Source organism: Indicator indicator, chromosome 8, assembly GCF_027791375.1.
Source record: "Indicator indicator isolate 239-I01 chromosome 8, UM_Iind_1.1, whole genome shotgun sequence".
In the NCBI taxonomy this organism is placed as follows: Eukaryota; Metazoa; Chordata; class Aves; order Piciformes; family Indicatoridae; genus Indicator; species Indicator indicator.
This window is the reverse complement of record NC_072017.1, coordinates 30,884,433-30,907,748: the sequence shown is the minus strand read 5'-3', so window position 1 is coordinate 30,907,748 and position 23,316 is coordinate 30,884,433. Positions and strand designations below refer to the sequence as shown.

The window sequence follows — 23,316 nt, the reverse complement described above, 5'->3', positions numbered from 1 at the left end:
CTGGAGACTTTCCAGCCCTGTCTGGATGTGTTCCTGTGTGAGCTGTGCTGGATTCTATGGTCCTGCTCTGGCAGAGGGGTTGGACTTGGTGAGATCCCTTCCAACCCCTAACATCCTGTGATCTGTGATCCTATTGTGCCAATGAGCTGAGCAGCAGTAGGGGCATCAAACCCCAGCGTTCTGCAGTGCTGTGCTTTTCAAACAGACTGATTGGGAAAGTCAGGTGTGCTAACAGAAAAGTCACTTTGCCTGCAGTGAGGAGGTAGTTCATGCCCCAGATGCTGAACACAGCATTAAAGGGAGGAGATTGCACATTTGGTCTTTGTTTACCACTATTCTCATGCATCTCTCACGTTTTTAAAATGACAGATTCATTGTCATCTTTGATAAGAGATCACAGTCTCACAGTACATTAGAGGTTCGAAGGGACCTCCAGAGATCATCCAGTCCAACCCCCCTGCCAGAGCAGCAACACTCAGGGGAGTCTGCACAGGAATGCATCCAGGTGGGATTGGAAAGTCTCCAGAGAAGGAGACTCCACAACCTCTCTGGGCAGCCTGCTCCAGGGCTCTGTCACCCTCACTGGAAAGAAGTTTCTCCTCATGTTGAGCTGAAACTTTCTCTGTTCAAGTTTGTCTCCATTGTTCCTTGGCTTATTGCTGTGCACCACCCAAAAGAGCCTGGCCCCCTCCACTTGACCCCCAGCCCTCAGCTATTGATAGACATTGATCAGATCCCCTCTCAGCCTTCTCTTCTGCAGACTAAACAGCCCCAGGGCTCTCAGGCTCTCTTCCCAGGGGAGATGCTCAAGTCCCCTAAGCATCCTCCTGGCTCTCCCTTGGACTCTCTCCAGCAGGTCTCTGTCTCTCTTGAGCTGGGGAGCCCAAAACTGCTCTCAGTCTTCTATGCTCAAGCTTGTACCTATTGTTTCTTGTCTTATATGAGTTTGTGCTTTCAGTTACAACATTCCCCACCCTTCCTCCAAATGAAATGTTGGCTTCTGGATTTATTATGCTATTTAGTGTAGTGCAATTTAGAAGAAACCCCCAAACTAGCAGCCTTTCCCAATAGCTCCCACTGCTCTGCAATGGGTCTAAACCTTCTTTCAAGGCAGTCTCTGGCAATGGTCGATTAGGATGCAGCCATGCTGAGCATATTGATTTTAATTCACAAGAACTTAATGCACCTAATAGCTCTTTCTGAACCATTATAGCTCTATGATAGTAATATGGATTGAGGCTGGAGTCAATGGGAGCGTCTAGATTACATCTAACCAGCACAATGCCAGCTTTAATGTAGCTGGTTCAGAAACTGGAATTAGCAAGAGTGTAGTATGGGTTATATCAGCTGATGTCAGCTGTGTTGTCCTGCTTCCAGCAGCCATGCAGGAGCTCCTCACTCAATGAATTCACAGAATGCTTCAATGGGGCCATGGCCAAGTGGAGGCCAGGGACAAGTGGAGTCCCTCAGGGATCAGTACTGGGACCAGGCTTGTTCAACATCTCTGTTGGTCACAAGGACAGTGGCACTGAGACACCCTCAGCAAGTTTGTCAACAACACCAAGCTGTGAGGTGCTGCTGACAGCTGGAGGGAAGGGATCCATCCAGAGGGAGCTAGACTGGCTGGAGAGGTGAGCCCATGACAACCTCATGAGGTTCAACAAGATCAAGTGCAAGGTCCTGGGGCTGGGTCAGGGCAATCCCAGGCACCTGCAGCTGGGCAGGGACTGGCTGGAAAGCAGCCCTGAAGAAAAGGACCTGGGGGTGCTGGGGGATGAGAAGCTCAATAGGAGCCAGCAGTGAACACTTGCAACCCAGAAAGCCAAGCAGACCTGGGCTGCATCTGGAGAAGTGTGGCCAGCAGGACCAGGGAGAAGAACCTCCCTGGATCTGCTGGACACACTCCTCTGAATGCACCCCAGGACCCCGTTGGCCTTCTTGGCCCCCAGGGCACATTGCTGTCCCATGCACAACTTGTTGTCCCCCAGCACTCCCAGGTCCTTCTCCACAGGGCTGCTCTCCAGCAGATCCCCTCCCAACCTGTCCTGCTGCAGTTTATTCTTCCTTCCCAGGTGCAGGACTCTGCACTCATCCTTGTTGCACCTCATTAGGTTCCTCTCAGTCTGTCCAAGTCTCTGAATGGTTGCACAGCCTTCAGGCTGATTTTTCACTGTGATGACATTTCCTCATATTCCACACCCCTCCCCCCATATCATCTGCATGAGGGCCAAATTGAAATTGCTGCTGACTAGGCAGAGGTTACATTCAATAGCTGGTCCATGCCCCTTTGAGCTACCTATCTTGTATTAGAACAGGCAGATCATAAACCTTGCAGTTATTCACCCTGTACATGCCTGCTGTGATCATTTGCTTTACAAGCTCTCATCTCAGAGCCTGCTGGGAACCCCAGCTTCTTGTGCTTTCACTTAGAATTTCCAACCTATTTGTAAAAGTAGCAGGTACTGTGTGCCAGACGAGGAAGGAATTCAAGGTATGAGGAAGGAATTCGAGGTATGAAGAAGGAATTCGAGGTATGAGGAAGGAATTCAAGGTATGAGGAAGGAATTCAAGGTATGAAGAAGGAATTCGAGGTATGAAGAAGGAATTCAAGGTATGAGGAAGGAATTCAAGGTATGAGGAAGGAATTCGAGGTATGAGGAAGGAATTCGAGGTATGAGGAAGGAATTCGAGGTATGAGGAAGGAATTCAAGGTATGAGGAAGGAATTCAAGGTATGAAGAAGGAATTCAAGGTATGAGGAAGGAATTCGAGGTATGAGGAAGGAATTCAACTGGTTTGGGACCTGGCTGGGGCCACAGTTTGACAGGTGTGTGCAAAGTGAAACCCAGTGGGACCAACCAGGCTCATCTGTATGTCAGAGGGCAACCTCTCAAGGTTCCTGTGCCTTTATCTTCTCACTGACCCATACTCATCTGCTCCTCGGGCATGTTTGCATTCCAAAGAGATTCATGGAATTCACATAGCACAGAGGAAATCTGGCTTTTAAAGAGGAAGAGGTTCCTGCTCTGATTGTAATTATCCTTCCATACCATGCAAGACAGAAAAGGAGGTGAAGTGCATGAAAGTGTAGTGTCATGAACCATAGAATCATAGAATTGTCAGGGTTGGAAGGGACCTCAAGGATCAGCCAGTTCCAACCCCCCTGCCATGGGCAGGGACACCTCACACTACAGCAGGTTGCTCACAGCCACATTCAGCCTGGCTGCAAAAACCTCCAGTGCTGTCCTTGGGCATCCCCCAGCAGACCATAGCTCCAGCCTCTTGGCACTCACCCTGCACACCTTTAACAACAGCAATGAGGTCACCTCTCAGGCTCCTCCTCTCCAAGCTAAAGAGCCCTCAGCTCCCTTAGGCTCTCCTCAAAAGGAAGATGTTCCACTCTTTTTATCAGTTTTCCAGATGCAGCCTCACCAGGGCAGAGTAGAAGGAGAGGAGAACCTCTCTCCACCTACTCATCACAGCCCTTCTAATCCACCCCAGGATGCCATTGGCCTTCTTGGCCACCAGAGCACATTGCTGGCTCATGGGCAACCTCTCATCCACCAGGACCCCCAGGTCCCTTTCCCCTTCACTGCCCTCCAACAGGTCAGTCCCCAACCTATACTGATTCCTGGGGTTGTTCTTTCCCAGGTGCAAGACTCTACTTCTTTATCCTCTTCCAGTAAAAAGAACATACTTGCACCATTGTTATAAGCTATTTGAATAAAGATGGGAACCAAGCTATAATTAGCAACAAGGAAATGCCCTATAAATTTACCCTAGAGCAACATATGTGATGGAAACAATGACAGGCTAATGACAGCTATTTGGAAGTCAGTATATCCTCATGAAGAATCCTCATGTGTACAGGTAAGAGCAAGTAAGAGAAAGTGCTAGAGAGTATGCACCCTAAAGAATGCTCTGACACCTGTGGTGGGGGCAGCAGCATCTGTGGAAACCCAGACATTACAGAAGCACAGAATTACTGAAATCACCTGGTTGGAAGAGACCTCCAAAGCTCATCCAGTCCACTCAGCACTGCAGGGTCAACACCAAACCATGTGCCTAAGCACCAGCTCCACACACTGCTGAAACACCTCCAGGGATGGGGACTCCAGCACTGCCCTGGGCAGACCATTCCAATGGCTGAGATCCCTCTCTGGGAACAAATATTTCCTAGCAGCCAGCCTCAACCTCCCCTGCTGCAGCTTGGAACCATTTCCTCTGCTCCTGTCCCTTGTCCCCAAGGAGCAGAGGCTGTCCCCTCCTCACTCCAACCTCCCTTCAGGGAGCTGGAGAGAGCAAGGAGGTCTCCCTCAGCCTCCTCTTCTCCACACTCAACACCCCCAGCTCCCTCAGCCCCTCCTCACAGCCCAGGCGCTCCAGGCCCTTCTCCAGCCTCATTGCCCTTCTCTGGACAGGCTCCAGAACCTCAATGTCCCTCTTCCAGTGAGGGGCCCAGAAGTAAAGTCAGTGCCTGAGGTTTGGACTCAGCAGTGCTTAGTACAGAGGGATGATCACACTCCTGATATTTAATTGACTAATTAGAGGAGATAGCAACTAATCAGCACTTTGCATTTCAGGCATCTGCCCTATACACCTTCTCTTTGGGCATTTGGTCAGTAGGTCAAATTTCTGTCAGCTCAGTTCGTGGCTGAGAAAGAAATGGTATTTCATCTTCTCATTTTCTGGCATCTTGGGGCACAAGCCAACCTCATGAGGTTCAACAAGACCAAGTGCAAGGTCCTGCATCTGAGTGGAGGCAATTCCAAGCACAAATACAGCCTGGGCAGGGAATGGCTGGAAAGCAGCCCTGAGGAGAGGGACTTGGGGGTGCTGGGGGATGAGAAGCTCAACAGGAGCCAGCAGTGAGCACTTGCAGCCCAGAGAGCCAAGCAGAGCCTGGGCTGCATCAAAAGAAGCATAGCCAGCAGGGCCAGGGAGGGGATTCTCCCCCTCTGCTCCACTCTGCTGAGACCACACCTGGAGCTCTGGGTCCAGTTCTGGAGCCTCTGTTACAAGAAGGATCTGGAGGTGCTGGAAGGTGTCCAGAGAAGGGCCACGAGGATGAGCAGAGGGTTGGAGCACCTCTCCTTTGAGGAGAGACTGAAAGAGTTGGGGCTGTTCAGTCTGGAGAAGAGAAGGCTCTGAGGAAACCTTCTTGTGGCCTTCCAGTATCTGAAGGGGGCTCCAAGAAAGCTGGGGAGGGAGTTTTTAGGCTGTCAGGTAGTGACAGGACTGGGGGGAATGGAATAAAGCAGGAAGTGGGGAGATTTAGACTGGACGTGAGGAAGAAGTTCTTCCCCATGAGAGTGGTGAGAGCCTGGAATGGGTTGTCCAGGGAGGTGGTTGAGGCCCCATCCCTGGAGGTGTTTCAGGCCAGGCTGGATGAGGCTCTGGCCAGCCTGCTGTAGTGTGAGGTGTCCCTGCCCATGGCAGGGGGTTTGGAACTGGATGCTCCTTGAGGTCCCTTCCAACCCTGACTGATTCTGTGATTCTATGAAAGTACCATCAGTTAAGGCCACCTGAGTTTCTGGTTCATTTGCTTCCTTCCTTGATTCACACAGTTTACAGAATCCTTGCCTCTTATCTCTGCTGAGTAAAACCCAATGGACCTTGCTTTGCAGCAGGGACCACACTTGGTTTACTCTAGATTGCACTGAGCAACCAGGCAGAGCTCTACACTTTTAAAAGAGTAAGGGAAGATTTATGCTATGAAGCCAACATGAATGGTTTGCATCTTCTGCAATTCTTGCCTTTGGTGCACATTCTACAGAAAACCAAAGTCCATCAGCAAGGTGATGGGAGCACATTTTAACAAAGCACAATTCACCTCACACTACAGCAGGTTGCTCACAGCCACATCCAGCCTGGCTGCAAAAACCTCCAGGGATGAGGCTTCCACCACCTCCCTGGGCAACCTCTGCCAGTGTCTCACCACTCTCATGGGGAAGAATTTCTTCCTAACATCCAATCTGAATCTACTTAATTCTATTATTGGTTTATTCCCCCCAGTTCTATCACTCCCTGACATCCTAAAAAGTCCCTCCCCAGCTTTCTTGGAGCCCCCTTCAGATCCTAGAAAGTCTCCTGGGAGCCTTCTCTTCTCCAGACTGAACAACCCACACTCTCTCAGTCTGTCTCCAGAGCAGAGCAGCTCCAGCCCTCTGCTCATCCTCATGGCCCTTCTCTGGACACCTTCCAGCACCTCCAGATCCTTCTTGTAACAGAGGCTCCACAACTGGACACAGAGCTCCAGGTGGGGTCTCAGCAGAGTGGAGCAGAGGGGGAGAATCCCCTCCCTGGCCCTGCTGGCTATGCTTCTTTTGATGCAGCCCAGGCTCTGCTTGGCTCTCTGGGCTGCAAGTGCTCACTGATGGCTCCTGTTGAGCTTCTCATCCCCCAGAACTCCCAAGGTCTTTTCTTGGGGGCTGCTCTCAAGTCAGTCTCTGCCCAGCCTGTATTAATGCCTGAGATTGCCCTGACCCAGCTGCAGGATCTTCCATGTGGTCTTGTTGAAATTCATGTCAAGGGCTTTAGAAATGGTAAGCATAGAAACAGCTGAGGAACTTGCTTTCTTTGCCTGAATATTTACTGGCAAGGTCTGTTCCTGGGCTTTACAGCTCCTGCACCTAGTGTCAAGGGTCTGGGTGAAGGAAGTACTACCCATGCCAGAAGGAAATGAAAGAGGGGATGATGAAATGAGCAGATGAGACAATGGGACTGCACATATCCAAGCTCCACCCCTGGAGGTTTTTGCAGCCAGGCTGGATGTGGCTGTGAGCAACCTGCCCTAGTGTGAGGTGTCCCTGTCCATGGGAGAGGGGTTGGAACTGAATGCTCCTTGAGGTCCCTTCCAACCCTGACAATTCTCTGTTGTCACCAGCTGTGCTTTAGGAATGTCATGAGGCAGCTCCCGAGGCCTGCTGTGAGGAGACTAAACGACTGTGTTCTGGGAGCTAAACTTTCAGTGGCTGCCTTCTACTTTTATTATTGATATAGAATCCTGTCAGGATGACTAATGACCTCTCTGCATCTTTGCAAGTTGGTAAATATTCATGTTATAATGACTTGGAAGAAGAATGCTTTCTGGCAGGCTAACTAAAATAACCAGGGATGAAATCAGAGGAATGGGGTGGGGAGAGAAGGAAGAAGAAGAAATATGAAAGAAAAAAGTCCAAGACTTCTTTCTAATTTGAATTTACTTTTATTTCTTTAAAACTAATTTAATAATAATTTAATTTTAATTCTAATTTGAATTTACTTTGCTAGACAACATCCACAGACCATTTTTGCCAACAGAAAATTGTACTGACTCAATTAACATGAGTATTAGGCAAAACATAAAGAGCAACACATGTTTACCATGCTGCTGATTTGATGAACATGAATTCAAGTGAACAACCCCTACCCTACTGCTCTGTTTTTTATGTGTTTATTCTTCTTATTGGGTTGGGGGTTTGATTTTGGTTTGTAGATGCTATCACAGGAAGTGGCTTGCCCTGTTGGAAAGCAACTCCATGGAGAAAGACCTTGGAGTGCTGGTGGACAGCAAGTTCTGCATGGGACAGCAATGTGCCCTTGTGGCCAAGAGAGCCAATGGGAGCCTGGGGGGCAGCAAGAAAAGTGTGGCCAGCAGGGCTGGGGAGGTTCTGCTCCCCCTCTGCTCTGCCCTGCTGAGAGCACAGCTGCAATCCTGTGTCCAGTTTGGGGCTCCCCAGGTCAAGAGAGACAGAGACCTGCTGGAGAGAGTCCAAGGGAGAGCCAGGAGGATGCTCAGGGGACTTGAGCATCTCCCCTGGGAAGAGAGACTGAGAGCCCTGGGGCTGTTTAGTGTGGAGAAGAGAAGGCTGAGAGGGGATCTGATCAATGTCTATCAATAGCTGAGGGCTGGGGGTCAAGTGGAGGGGGCCAGGCTCTTTTGGGTGGTGCACAGTGATAAGCCAAGGGACAATGGAGACAAACTTGAAACAGAAGGTTTCAGCTCAACATGAGGAGAAACTTCTTTGCAGTGAGGGTGACAGAGCCCTGGAGCAGGCTGCCCAGAGAGGTTGTGGAGTCTCCTTCTCTGGAGACTTTCCCAACCCACCTGGATGCATTCCTGTGCAGACTCCCCTGGGTGTTGCTGCTCTGGTAGGGGGGTTGGACTGGATGATCTCTTGAGGTCCCTTTGAACCTCTAATGTACTGTGAGACTGTGGTACTAAGAGGTGGAACAGACTGGACACCCTGACAGATAATAGCCTTTAAAGACCCATGAAATAATTGGAGGGGTACAAAACTGCTGTGTCTGTAGCACTGACATGCTCTGGGAATGTCACTTTTCTCTCCTGACTGAGCCTCTTCCTTCATCACACAACCCAACGGTGCAAACTGTGGAAACCACTCTTGCCTTGCTCTTTGTAAGCAAGCAGTCAGGCACTCAAACACTGAGTTGGTAATGAAAAACGTGTAGACGCTACAGAAAAAGAAGTAGCTCAATAGAAACTCTACAGTTCTGCAACTCTGGGTCAACTTTGTGTTCATGCATCTGTCCCAGGAGGCCCACCCATCTCAGATTCATTTCTTTTTCCTTCTGTCTTTCTCTTTTTCCACTCTAACAACTTCTACTCAAGCAGTCCAAGTTAATGACACAGAGCATAGTGGCCTCTTGTCACAGAAGACCTTCCCTTTCTGGGAGAGATTGTCCAATCAACTGTAAAACAACAAGTTTGCAGAAGGTGCTTGATGCAAGGCAACCACACAGGGGAAGAACTTGGTCCAGGGAGAGCTAGGAGAGGAGAGCAGATGTTTCACTGAACTAACACTACTCAGTCTAAGCTGACCTGGAATATTTTCCCAGTGCAACAATTTCTGTCAGACAGAACTCTGTTTGGCCAGGTAATTGGAAGGGAGCTCCATCATAGGAATGATTTAGTGTTTGAGCTGGGTAACTTTTGCTGCCAAGGCACTTGGAGTCACCCTCTGTCGGTTCATGTGGTTGCGTTACCTAACAGTGTATGTCTGGGGAAGAAATGGGTTTGAATGTGTTCATTCTGAAACTAATTGAACTGATAAATAATTATATTTTGTGGAAAATTCTCCATTACAGAATCACAAATGTTAGGGGCTGGAAGCAACCTCCAAAGCTCATCCAGTCCAACTCCCCAGGTCCTTTTCCCCTTCACTGCTCTCCAACAGCTCAGTCCCCAACCTCTCCTGCTCCATGAGGTTGTTCTTTCCCAGGTGCAAGACTCTCCCCTTGCCCTTGTTGAACTTCATTCCATTTCTCCCTGCCCAGCTCTCAGCCTGTCCAGGTCTCACTGAATGGCAGCACAACCCTCCTGTGTCAGCCACTCCACCCAGTTTGGTGCCATCAGCAAATTGCTGCCAGTGCTCTCTGTGCCCTCCTCCAGGTCATTGATGAATAGATTGAACAGCTCTGGTCCCAGCACTGACCCCTGAGGGACTCTACTGGACACAGGCCTCCAACCAGACTCCATCCCATTGACCACAACTCTCTGACTTCTTTCTTTTAAGTAGTTCACTTTCACCTCACTCCCTGATCATCCAGACCACCTTACCTCAGTTTAGCTGCAAGCCTGCTGTGGCAGACAGTGCTTTGGTGTTGCCAAGCTGAAATCAGAGACTTGACCACTAACTTCTTGGCAAAAGAGCATACTTACTAAAAAGGTGATGCTTTTAAAGACTGTGTCTTTAATTTTTCTTCACAAAGTTCGAGCAGAAAAGGGAAAGAAGGTAAATAAAACACTGTTGGGTGTAAGAAAGCAAAATAATGATTATTCTAAACACTTCCACTGGAGAGATAGAAGTGTTTAAGAGTCAGTACTCAAAACAAAGTCACTGAAGTCTCAGCTTGCTCTGCTTCCCTCTTCTTCTCCTTCTGCCTTCGGAAGATAACCCTCACCCCTGCATACTGACCTTGACAAGCTAAGTCTAACAACCTCTCTCTGCTTCTTGGCTTTCTTCCCTTTTGCCTGGTCTGGGAGTGGGGATGAAAAGAAGCACAGCCCCTCTCCTTTGGGAGGCCCAAGAGGCTTGGTTGTGTTTTTCTGTTGATTGTACATGTTTGCAAATGTTGTGAGTAGTGTCTATTTGCATACATTCATTGCATTGCATCATAGATTGTATATTTGCTTGTAAATACAGCTTCATTTGCTTCCAGGCTGAGCTAGCCTGGTTACTGTCAGTGTGGAAGGGGGATTTCAGCTCTCCACTGTCACGTGAAGCCAGAGGGAAACATGCATTCAAGGAGGAGGATTTGCTTACCAGCACAGTCACCACGCGCAGCACCACTCCTCGCATATTATTCTCCAGCTTCCTGTCTGTCAGTGACCCGTTCAGACCAGTGATGGGATTCCAGCAGCCAAGCTGAAAGACAAAACAGAAACCAGTTCCTCTCTGCCCATACAGCTTTGCCAGTCACTCCTCCCAGGTGACTTTAAGCAGAAATGTATGAAATAAGCAGAACACCTTCTGGAATCAATGGCATGGAAAGTCAGGGAAGGAAGGGCTTGCACACAGATTCATCTTTAAATCAGATAGGAAGCCATTGGGGATATCAGGTTGTGCTTTTCAATACCATTGCACAATGGATAACAGCATCCAGATCTCTGGGGGTGATGTATTGCATTGCAAGAGCTCAAGAAGGAGCATCTATATGAATGAAACACATTTAAAAAGGAGTGTGACTGCACAAATACTTCATCCTTCCTTTCAGTAATATTCTAGATGGAAAAAACCCAAAGTTAGCTACCAGAATTTTAGCACAATGGCTGCTCCAGCACATCTTTCCTAGCAGAACTCTGGTTGGTTCTGTTTGGGGTTTTTTGTATTTATTAAAGCTAGTTTTAATTAAAACTTATACTGCTCACTGAGAATGAGACAGCAGTGATTGTTAGCCAGGTTAAAGATCACACTTCACATGGTTAAGGAAAAGACCACTGGGTAGGCACTTCACAGGCGGTGGTAGTTTCAGGCTATGCCTAGAGAATCTCCCACAGATCTTGAACAGAAAGTAGTATCATAGAATCATGGAATCATAGAATCAGTCAAGGTTGGAAGGGACCAAAAGGATCAGCCACTTCCAACCCCCCTGCCATGGGCAGGGACACCTCACACTACAGCAGGTTGCTCACAGCCACATCCAGCCTGGCCTTAAACACCTCCAGGGATGGGGCCTCAACCACCTCCCTGCACAACCCATTCCAGGCTCTCACCACTCTCATGGTCCAGTCTGAATCTCCCCACTTCCAGCTTCATTCCACTCCCCCCAGTCCTATCACTCCCTCACACCCTCAAAAGTCCCTCCCCAGCTTTCTTGGAGCCCCCTTCAGATCCTGGAAGGCCACAAGAAGGTCTCCTCAGAGCCTTCTCTTCTCCAGACTGAACAGCCCCAACTCTTTCAGTCTGTCCTCATAGGAGAGTAGAAGGTAAATAAATCACCATGGGGCATGAAAAGGAAAAATTATGATCAGTTCCTAATAATCCCTTTGGAGAGATAGCAGACATAAAACTTAGATCTGTAAAATATCTTTCTCTCTTTTGGGCTTCCTCTCTCTGGCTGGGGCTTCTGCTGGCTCTTCGATGACCTTGGCTCCATTGCTAGGTTGTGGCTAAGGACTAACAAAACAACTCTCTGATCTTTCTCTCCTCTATCATGTACAAGAGGGTAGGGAGGAGGGAGAGAGAAGCTGTTGCTGGCTCCCCTGTTTTTGTCCAGGGGGGCTCTTGTGCTGTTTATAAATTGTAATGCCTGTAAATATTACAAAATATTGTGTATTTTGTACATATTCCTTGCATTTCATTTCAGATTGTAGTTTTGCCTATAAATTCAGCTTCATTTGCTTACAACTGAGCTGGTCTGGCAATTTAATGTTGGGGGGAATTTTCAACCCACCACACAGGATTTAGAAAGGACTGAAACAGATAATGAAGAGCAAAAGAATGCAGCTAGGAGATGCTTTACATTGGTGCTGTTGTACTCCTAGGGCTTCTAGTGCCAAAAGCTTTGTTCTCAGGGATCTCTCTAGGACTCACTGCCTTTCAGTCTTAATTTGGGGGATACTGACCTCTAATTTAGCTGCTTTGAAAATGAGTCCTGCCTACATTTTTACGTGGTGGTAGATGCTTACCTTCAGTATGGGGAAACAGATCAAGCAGTCACTCATCCCTTAGCACCACACACAAACATTACTGGTTTCAGGTTTGGAATTCATTACCACATTCATAGAATCACAGAATTGTTAGGGTTGGAAGGGACCTCAAGGATCACCCAGTTCCAACCTCCCCTGCCATGGGCAGGGACACCTCACACTACAGCAGGTTGCTCACAGCCACATCCAGCCTGGCTGCAAAAACCTCCAGGGATGAGGCTTCCACCACCTCCCTGGGCAACCTGTGCCAGTGTCTCACCACCCTCATGGGGAAGAACTTCTTCCTAACATCCAATCTGAATCTCCCCATTTCTAGTTTTGCTCCATTCCCCCCAGTCCTATCACTCTCTGACACCCAAAAAGTCCCTCCCCAGCTGGTCTGTGTAATTGCCAGTGTTAAATCCCAAACACAACAGAAGGAGTTTAGAGGACTTTGGAGCAGAGTCTCACTTACAGCATGGGAACTCAGTGCCTTGCTAAACCTCTTACATGTCAAAGCAGTAGGCATGTGCAGGTATCAGTTCATGCTCTGAAATATCTTCTCAGAATCACAGCAACTTCAGGATCACCAAGTCCAACCATTAACCTTACTCTACAAGGCTCACCCCTAAACCATAGCCCCCAAGCACCACATCAAACAACCTTTATACACAGCCAGGCTTGGGGACTCCACCACCTCCCTGGGCAGCACATTCCAATGCCTGACCACTCTTGACGGGAAAAAATTCTTCCTAATCTCCACTCTAAACCTACCCAGTCACAGCTTGAAGCCATTCCCTCTTGTTCTATCACTAATTCCCTGTGAGAAGAGACCAGCACCAACCTCTCCACATTGTCCTTTCAGGTAGTTGTACAGAGCAATGAGGTCTCCCCTCAGCCTCCTCTTTTCCACACTAACCATCCCCGGCTCCTTCAGTTGCTCTTCATCAGATTTATTCTCCAGGCCCTTCACAGCTTCCTTGCCCTCCTCTTCTCCGTACACTGCATGAAGTCTATGAGTGCTGTCCATCTCCTGAGCTGAGTAGCTAACTTAAGCCTCTAAATCCAGGTAGTTTTCATGTCCTTATTTGAAGGCACAAATGGTCTTGCTCTGACAAAACCAGGATTAACATCTGCTGGACCCAGTGGCCTCTGTTAAACCAATCTCTCAGAGAATTCAGCTCTGTAATCTGTGAAGCATCCAAGACATTATTGTGCTTTCAACACACAGCCACAGAAATGGCAGGGTGCCTGACCCAGCTGAAGGGGTCAATGAGAGCAGAAGAGTACCTTTGCTGACCATGACTGATCACAAATTTACAAAAAGCTTTATTTTCAATCCCTCTAGAGAATAGGTGTTGCAGTTTGCTGATGATACCAAACTGGGAGGCTTGGCTGAGACACCTGAAGGCTGTGAGGCCATTGAGAGACTTGGACAGACTGAGAGCTGGGCAGAGAGGAACCTAATGAGGTGCAACAAGGATGAGTGAAGAGTTCTGCACCTGGGAAGGAAGAACAAACTGCAGCAGGACAGGTTGGGAGGGGATCTGCTGGAGAGCAGCCCTGGGGAGAAGGACAACAAGTTCTGCATGGGACAGCAATGTGCCCTGGGGGCCAAGAAGGCCAACGGGGTCCTGGGGTGCATTCAGAGGAGTGTGTCCAGCAGAGCCAGGGAGGTTCTCCTCCCCCTCTACTCTGCCCTGCTGAGACCTCACCTGGAATATTGCATCCAGTTCTGGGCTCCCCAGTTCAAGAGGGACAGGGATCTGCTGGAGAGAGTCCAAGGGAGGGCTACAAGGATGCTGAAGGGACTGGAGCACTGTCTGGTGAGGAGAGGCTGAGAGCCCTGGGGCTGTTTAGTGTGGAGAGAAGAAAACTGAGAGGGGAATCTGATCAATATCCAACAATGTGAGGGCTGGGGCTCAAGAGGGAGGGGACAGGCTCTGCTCAGTTGCACCCTGGGATAGGACAAGGGGCAATGGATGGAAAGTACTACTACTATTCAACATGAGGAAGAGAACTTTCTTTACAGTGAGGGTCCCAGAGCACTGGAACAGGCTGCCCAGAGAGGTTGTGGAGTCTCCTTCTCTGGAGCCTTCTAAGACCCACCTGGTTGCATTCCTGTGCAGACTCCCCTGGGTGATCCTGCTTTTGGAAGGGGGATTGGACTGGATCATCTCTGGACGCCCATTCCAACCTCTAATGTTCTTTGATGCTGTGATCATTCCTCTGGCAAAGGCCTCCAACAGCTTGAGCTGAACTAATTCCTGAGGTGTGTTTCCCATAGTGATGCAGTGCAATGCAGTGAATGCTTCTGAGTTGTGTGCACTGCATGTGCTAAACCACTGCCCTCCTATGAAAGTAAGCATCGGACAGCCTCCACTTTCTGTGCTGGAAACACTGAAAATGACTCCAAGAGTCAGAACAAAAGGGCATTAAATTAATCTGCTGATTGTCGTTCTCAGTCACATCGAGAAGCTAATTAGAAGTTTGATACAATTAGCATATCTGACTGTGTTGGAAGTATAATTACTGCAGAAACTGTACTGGTTTTGCCAGATTTAACTCCCTAGGAAGCTACTGAAGAGCCTTTAGAGGTTCAAGTCAATGTTTAATTATGCATGTTACTGGCTATGTGTTTACAGAATTAAGTTTTTAGCAAGATCTGTTCTTCCTTTCTAAGGAACAACAACCCAACATTACTCATTCCTGGATATTTAGCAGAGCATTGATTTTTTCCTGTAAAAAGGCACATTTTATTTCCAATGGTTTTTCATTTAATTTTCAGTTCAGTGTTGCAGAGGGACCTGGACAGGCTGGGTCAAAGGTCTGAGGCTGATGGTCTGAGATTCAACAAGGCCAAGGGCAGGATCCTACACTTTGGTCACAATATCCTCACGCAGAGCTACAGACTGGGGGTGAGTGGCTGGAGAGCAGCCTGGCAGAGAAGGACCTGGCAGTGCTGGGGGACAGCAGCTGAACATGAGCCTGCAGTGTGCCCAGGGGGCATGGAAGGCCAAGGACATCTTGGCCTATATCAGGAACAGTGTGGCCAGCAGGAGCAGGGATGGAATTCTGCCCCTGAATTTGGCACTTCTCCTCGAGCACTGTCTGCAGCTCTGAGCCCCTCACTGCAAGAGGTCTCGAGGTGCTGGAGCAGGTCCAGAGGAGAGCAACCAGACTGGGGAAGGGACTGGAGGGAAAGGCTGATGAGGAGAGGCTGAGGGAGCTGGGGGTGTTCAGCCTGGAGAATCTAAATCAGAGAATCAGAGTCAACCAGGTTGGAAGAAACCTCCAAGATTATCAAGTCCAACCTATCACCCAACCCTAACTGATCAACTAGACCATGGCACTGAGTGCCTCATTCAGGCTTTACTTAAACACCTCCAGGGACTCAATGGCTCCACCACCTCCCTGGGCAGCTCATCCCAATGGACAATCTCTCTTTCTGGGAAGAACTTCTTTCTAAGATCAAGCCTAAACTTCCCCTGGTGCATCTTGAGTCTGTGTCCTCCTGCTGCTGGTTGCCTGGGAAAAGAGCCCAACCCCCACCTGGCTACAACCTCCCTTCAGGGAGTTGTAGACAGCAATGAGGTCTGCCCTGAGCCTCCTCTTCTCCAGGCTAAACACCCCCAGCTCCCTCAGCCTCTCCTCACAGGGCTGTGCTCCAGACCCCTCCCCAGCCTTGTTGTCCTTCTCTGGACACCTTCCAGCATCTCAACATCTTTCTTAAATTGAGGAGTCCAGAACTGGACACAGCACTCAAGGTGTGGTCTAACCAGTGCTGAGCACAGGGCAGGATGACTTCCCTGCTCCTGCTGGCCACACTATTCCTGATGCAGGCCAGGATGCCATTGGCCTTCTTGGCTACCTGGGCACACTGCTGAGTCATGTTCATCCTACTGTCAACCAGTCCCCCCAGTGGAGAATGTATAGTGGCTTCAGCACTCTCCAGTCTGGGAAGAGAAGAAAGGTTGCTTCAGCCCAGGAACTGCAGTAGTAGAGCAGCGCTACAGATCCTTGCCTGCGCTGAAGAAATCTGTGCTTGTTTTAAATGGAGCTTATAAGGAACACTACATTTAGGCACATGTGGGGCCCACTGAAGGTACAGAACATCTGGACTAATCTCAGTGGCACTTCTTTAGCCCTAGTTTTCAAGTGTAAGCATAATCATCACCCCACTGGTGACAGAGAAATGGAGCAATGACCTCTGCATCAGGGTGTGTCTTCATTTGAAGCACAATGCCCTGAGGTATGCTTTCTTCCAGATGTAACACATGGGGATGTCCCTTTTCCTTTGGCAAAATAAAGGATTTGAAATGAACTCCACCACTCCTTACTCAAAAGCAGATGGAGTTATTTATTTAGCTACTGGATGCTCCCTGAGCAGTTTTGCTGCTGTGGTTTTCCTTATGCATGAAAAACAAGAACTGCATTCAGGACAGCCAGCAGGGCTTTACTAGGGGCAGCCCCTGCCTGACTAACCTTGTGGCTTTCTATGACAAAGTGACTGTGTCAGTACCTAAGGGATGACCTCTGGATGTGATCCATCTGGACTGCTGCAAGACCTTGGACACAATCCCCACAAGTCAGAGAGACATGGATTTGTTGGGTGGACTGTTCAGTGGGTAAGGAATTGGCTGGATGGTCACATCCAGAGGGTGGTGCTCAATGGCTTGAAGCCCAGATGGAGAGCAGTGACAGTGGTGTCCCTTAGGGGTCTGCACTGGCACCTGTGCTGGTTAATATTTTTATCCATGACACAGACAATGAGATTGAGGCACCATCAGCAGTGTGCAGATGGCACCAAGCTGAGTGGTGCTCTCCATACAGCAGAGGGACAGGATGGCATCCAGAGGGACCTGGACAGGCTGGAGAGGTGAACCCAGGTGAACCTCATGAGGTTCAACAAGAACAAGTGCAGGGCTCTGCACCTGGGCCAGAACAATCCTCACTGTCAATACAGGCTGGGAGAGGAGGGGAGAGAAAGCAGCCCTGAGGAAAAGGACTTGGGGGTGCTGCTGGATGAGAAGCTGGCCAGGAGCAGGCAGTGTGAGCTTGCAGCACAGAAGGCAAATCCCAGCCTGGGCTGCATCCAAAGCAGCATTGCCAGCAGAGCCAGAGAGGTGATTCTGCCACTTTGCTCTGCTCTGCTGAGACCTCACCTGCAGTGCTGTGTGCAGCTCTGGAGCCCTCAATACAGGAAGGACATGGACCTGATGGAGAGGGTCCAGAGGAGGGCCAGGAAAATGCTCAGGGGGTTGGAGCAGCTCTGCTCTGAGGACAGGCTGAGGGAGCTGGGGGTGTTCAGCCTGGAGAAGAGAAGGTTCCAGGGAGACCTAAGAGCAGCCTGCCAGGACCTGAAGGGGGCTCCAGGAAGGCTGCAGAGAGACTGTTTGCAAAGGGCTGCAGGGACAGGATGAGGAACAATGGCTTCAAACTAGAGCAGAGCAGATTGAGATGGAATGTTAGGAGCAAGTTCTTTACCATGCTCTTCCCTAGTCTGAAGCCATTAAATCTTGTCCTATCACTCCATCAGTATGGAGGTAGTGTGATAACAGTGCACCAGATGATATATGCACCCTAAAGCATATTTTACCTGCCTAGAGACTGCTCAAACTTACAGAACATCAAAGCAGCTAACACTCTCTGTTGTTCAGCACAGAAATTGCAGGCTCCTTCTTCAATGTAGTACAAAGACAGAAAGATCTGACAAGAACATCTTCTATTTATACATGGCAGTGCAACATGCACATGGGCTCACCTGCTCACAAAGCATCAACAGCAATGACAAGAAAAAGAAAGAAAAGAAGGAGAACAGAAAACAAACCAACCGAGAAAAACTGCTGATGGAGCATGAGATACTCAGATGAAAGGCCAGGGTAGATTTTATATGTGCAGATGTGAAGGCAAACCTCTGGGGGAAAGGGACAAACCTTACCACCTTCAGCTTTCTCACTACAAAGAAGGCAAGGGGACAACACAGCAAACATAGCACTAGAAGATAAACTGCTTTCTGCTGATTCTCCAGGTTCCTGTCGTGCTTAAAGGGCAGTAGGTCACAAGTGGAGCTCCTCAGGGGTCAGTGTTGGGACCACTTCTCTTGAACATCTTTATTGATGACCTTGATGAAGACACAGAGTGTGTCAGCAGTAGGTTTGCAGATGACACCAAGGGAGGTGGCAGTGGTGATCTGCACCAGGGGAGGGAGGCTCTGCAGAGGGACTTGGAGAGATTAGATCCATGGCCAACATTAACAGAATCAGCTGCAACAAGGCCAAGTGCCAGGTCCTGCCCTTGGGGCACAACAACCCCAAGCAATGCTCCAGGCTTGGGGCAGTGTGGCTGGAAAGCTGCTGGCAGAAAGGGACCTGGGGGTGCTGATGGCCAAGCAGCTGAAGAGGAGCCAGCAGTGTGCCCAGGTGGCCAAGAAAGCCAAAGGCATCCTGGCTGGGATCAGCAATGCTGTGTCCAGCAGGAGCAGGGAGGGGATTGTCCCCTGGGACTCAGCTCTGGTGAGGCCACACCTGGAGTGTGGTGTCCAGTCTTGGGCACCTCAAACCAAGAGAGATGTGGAGGTGGTGGAGGCAGTGCAGAGGAGGGCAAGGAAGCTGTGAAGGGCCTGGAGAAGAAATCTGATGAAGAGAGACTGAAGGAGCTGGGGATGGTGAGTTTGGAGAAGAGGAGGCTGAGGAGAGACCTCATTGCTGCCTGCAATTCCCTGAAAGGAGCTTGTGGAGAGGTTGGTGCTGGTCTCTTCTCACAGGTAATTAGTGATAGAACAAGAGGGAATGGCCTCAAGCTGTGACTGGGTAGGTTTGGACTGGACATTAGGAAGAATGATCAGTCAGAGTGGTCAGGCATTGGAATGTGCTGCCCAGGGAGGTGGTGGAGTCCCCAAGCCTGGCTGTGTTTGAAGGTGGTTTGGATGTGGTGCTTGGGGCTATGGTTTAGGGGTGACCCTTGTAGAGTAGGGTTCTGGGTTGGACTTGGTGAACCTGAGGGTCTGTTCCAACCTGAATGTTTCTGTGATTCTGTGATATATCTGCACATCAATTTACCTTCAAGATCATCAAGTCCAATCTATCTCCCAACACCATCTAATCACCTAACCCAGGCTTTGCTTAAAAACCTCCAGGGACTCAATGACTCCACCACCTCCCTGGGCAGCACATCCCAATGGTCAATCTTTCTGGGAAGAACTTCTTTCTAAGATCAAGCCTAAACTTCCCCCTGGCATAGCTTGAGACTGTGTTCTCTTCTGTCACTGCTTGCCTGGGAGAAGAGCCCAACCCCCACCTGGCTACAACCTCCCTTCAGGGAGTTGTAGACAGCAATGAGGTCTCCCCTGAGCCTCCTCTTCTCCAGGCTAAACACCCCCAGCTCCCTCAGCCTCTCCTCACAGGGCTGTGCTCCAGACCCCTCCCCAGCCTTCTTGCCCTTCTCTGGACACATTCAAGTCTCTCAATGTCCTTCTTAAATTGAAGATCCCAGAACTGGACACTGCACTCAAGGTGTGGTCTAACCAGTGCTGAGCACAGGGCAGAATGACTTCCCTGCTCCTGCTGGCCACACTCTTCCTGATGCAGGCCAGGATGCCATTGGCCTTCTTGGCCACCTGGGCACACTGCTGGCTCATGTTCAGCTGCTTGTCCATCAGCACCCCCAGGTCCCACTCTGACTGGCTGCTCTCAGCCACTTTGTCCCCAGCCTGTAGCACTGCATGAGGTTGTTGTGGCCAATGTGTAGAACCTGGATTTGTTAAATGCCATCCTGTTGGACTCTGCCCATCTGTCCAGCCTGTCAAAGTCCCTCTGCAGAGTCCTCCTACCATCTAACAGATCAACACCTGCCCCCAGCTTGGTGTCATCTGCAAACTTACTGATGATGGACTCAATCCTCTTGTCCAGATCATCAAAAAAAATATTGAACAGGACAGGGCCCAACACTGATCCCTGTGGCTTACCACTAGTGACTGGCTGCCAGCTGGAAGTGGCATGGGGTGTTGTCTTCCCACTCTCTCAGCCCAGAACAGCTTTCTTAAGAAGAAGAACTGACAGTGAAGACATAAAAAACCATAAAAAAACGTGTAGCATGGCAGCAACCAAGAAGAGCATCAGTACCAAGCCTCAGCTTCTTCTGCTTCTGAATCACGAGTCTTGGGGCAATGGAGAATAGGAAGGTCAAGAGTGAACTTGAGATGGTGATGCCCAACAACTTGGATTACAAAAGGGGGTTCCTTCCCACTAAATGCAACTGCAGTGAGAGCAGCTAAAGTGCTAAAGCTAAAGAGAGTGACCTAAAGATCAGCACAAGGGACATGAGGAGTGAGCACTGGATAATCTTTGAGGAAGTAGGTCACAGTCTGTCTCATACCAGGGGTCCCTGCAGCCATAGGTTTCAGTTAACCCACTCTGGTATTAATTTTATTCTGGATGACCCAGCACAGGGCCTTTTAGCTGAAACCATTCCCCTGCTAGAGGCCCTGACAGAACTGCCATGCTGATAACCAAATATTATACTGATTATGATCAAAAGCAATTTCCTCTCCACCAGCACTATGAACTCACCTTCAGCTCAGACAATACAGTCAGCTTCTTGCCTTTCTACATTCCATAGGTTACCTGCTTCATCATTATACACAAGAAAGGCTGTCCCTAAGGCAGCCAACAGCCTTCCAATGATCTGAGTGACATTTCAGAGGCATCATCATGTGATCACCAAGAAAAGGATAATTCTGATTGTGCAGTGGGTTTTGCTGCACAGCAGCCACAGCTGAGAATCACAGAATTGTCAGGGTTGGAAGGGACTGCAACAGATAATGCAGAAAAAAAAGAATGCAGCTAGGAGGTGCTTTACATTGGTGCTGTTGTACTCCTAGGGCTTCTAGTGCCAAAAGCTTTGTTCTCAGGGATCTCTCTAGGACTCACTGCCTTTCAGTCTTAATTTGGGGGATACTGACCTCTAATTTAGCTGCTCTGAAAAGGAGTCCTACCTACATTTTTACATGGTGGTAGATGCTTACCTTCAGTATGGGGAAACAGACCAAGCAGTCACTCATCCCTTAGCACCACACACAAACATTACTGGTTTCAGGTTTGGAATTCATTACCACATTCATAGAATCAGAGAATTGTTAGGGTTGAAGGGACCTCAAGAATCAGCCAGTGTGAGGGACACCTCACACTGCAGCAGGTTGCTCACAGCCACATCCAGCCTGGCTGCAAAAACCTCCAGGGATGAGGCTTCCACCACCTCCCTGGGCAACCTGTGCCAGTGTCTCACCACCCTCATGGGGAAGAATTTCTTTTTAACATCCAGTCTGAATTTACCCATTTCTAGTTTTGCTCCCTTAATATTCATGGAATAATATCCTCTAATCTCTGAGACTAGAGTCAGTTTCTCCAGACCCTTCAATACTGGTTTATTTGGCTGGACACATTGTCCTTACAGAACATCTTTGTCTTGTGATTGGACCATCAGGTTTCTGGCATTTATCAGTCCAACTCTTACCAGCTTCAGATTCCATCTGAAAATCTGCACCATGTACTTTTTAAAGTAATTTAGTGTAAGCATTACCCAGCACATGATAGTCCTACTCCCAGTAATTGCCACTCTGAGTTTTCAGCAAACTAAAAGACCACAAACAATCAAAACTAAGTCCTCAGGCAAACAAGCACTTGTAAGTCCAAGCCCCTGGCACCCAAACGAGTTTCTCCATTTGTTCTGTGATTTTGCTATAAAGAAAGATTTGAAAACTGTGAGTACTATTAGCAATGTAGTCAACTATAATATATTCCTTAATCATGGAACCATAGGAATGTTTGATTGCAAAAGACCTTTAAGACTCCAACCATTACCTAACTCTACAAAGTCTGGTGCCAGACCATGCCCCTTAGAATGACATCTATGCATCTTTTGACACCTCCTTGGATGGGGATCCAACCCCATCCCTGGGGAGGCCATTATGGTGTTTGATAAGCCTTTCAGTGAAGAAATTTCTTCTAATATCCAACTTAAAGCTTCCTTGGTACAACTTCAGGCCATTTCCTCTCATCCTATCACTTGTTACTAGGGAGGAGAGCCCAACACCCACCTCTCTACAACCTCTTTTCAGGGAGTTGTAGAGAGTGGTGAGGTCTCTCCTCAGCCTCCTTTTCTCCAGACTAAACAATCCCACTTTTCTCAGCCTTTCCTCCTGAGACCTGCTCTCCAGACCCTTCAGCAGCTTCATTCCCCTTGTCTGGACCTGCTCCAGCACCTCAATGTCTCTCTCGTAGCGAGGGCCCCAAAACTGGACCCAGTACTCAAGGTGTGACCTCATTAGTGCTGAGCAGAGGGGAACCATCACCTCCCTGGTCCTGATACAGACCAGGATGCTGTTGGCCTTTCTGGCCTCCTAGGCACACAGCTGGCTTTCCAGTATCTGAAGGGGGCTCCAAGAAAGCTGGGGAGGGACTTTTTAGGCTATCAGGTAGTGACAGGACTGGGGGGAATGGAATAAAGCTGGAAGTGGGGAGATTCAGACTGGACGTGAGGAAGAAGTTCTTCCCCATGAGAGTGGTGAGAGCCTGGAATGGGTTGTCCAGGGAGGTGTTTGAGGCCCCATCCCTGGAGGTGTTTGCAGCCAGGCTGGATGAGGCTCTGGCCAGCCTGCTGTAGTGTGAGGTGTCCCTGCCCATGGCAGGGGGGTTGGAACTGGATGATCCCTGTGGTGCCTTCCAACCCTGACTGATTCTATGATTCTATTCAGCTGACTGCAGATAACACCCCCAGGTCTTTCTCTACTGAGCATCTTTCCAGCCACTCCCAAGCCTGGGTGGTTGCAACCAAAGCACAGGACCCAGCACTTGCCCTTGTGGAATCTCATGGAATTGGCCTCAGCCTGTCCAGGTCCCTCTATAGATTCTTCCTACCCTCAAGCAGACCAACATTTCCTCCCAAGTTAGTGTCACTGGTAAACTTCCTGAGGCTACACTCAGCACCCTCACCCAAACCATTAATAAAGATATTAAAGAGTACTGGCCCCCAAACTGAGCCCTGGGGAACACTACTTGTGACAGGCCACCAACTGGATTGAACTCCATTCATCACCACTCTTTGCACCCAGCAGCTCCAGGACAGTTTCTCACCCAGCAAAGCATCCACCCCTCAAAGCCATGAGCAGCCAGTTCCCCCAGAAGG

At 49.1% G+C, this 23,316-nt stretch overlaps 1 protein-coding gene across 2 annotated transcripts in view; it reads right to left on the bottom strand.

Moving 5' to 3' along the window:
- GRID2 (glutamate ionotropic receptor delta type subunit 2) overlaps window positions 1-23,316 on the bottom strand; it is a 1,038,631-nt gene that overhangs the window by 183,239 nt on the left and 832,076 nt on the right. For both annotated transcript variants that reach the window (XM_054382934.1, XM_054382935.1), the window contains one exon: window positions 10,268-10,369. In XM_054382934.1, the coding sequence (XP_054238909.1) occupies window positions 10,268-10,369 (102 nt within the window). The remainder of the gene's footprint in view (window positions 1-10,267; window positions 10,370-23,316) is intronic.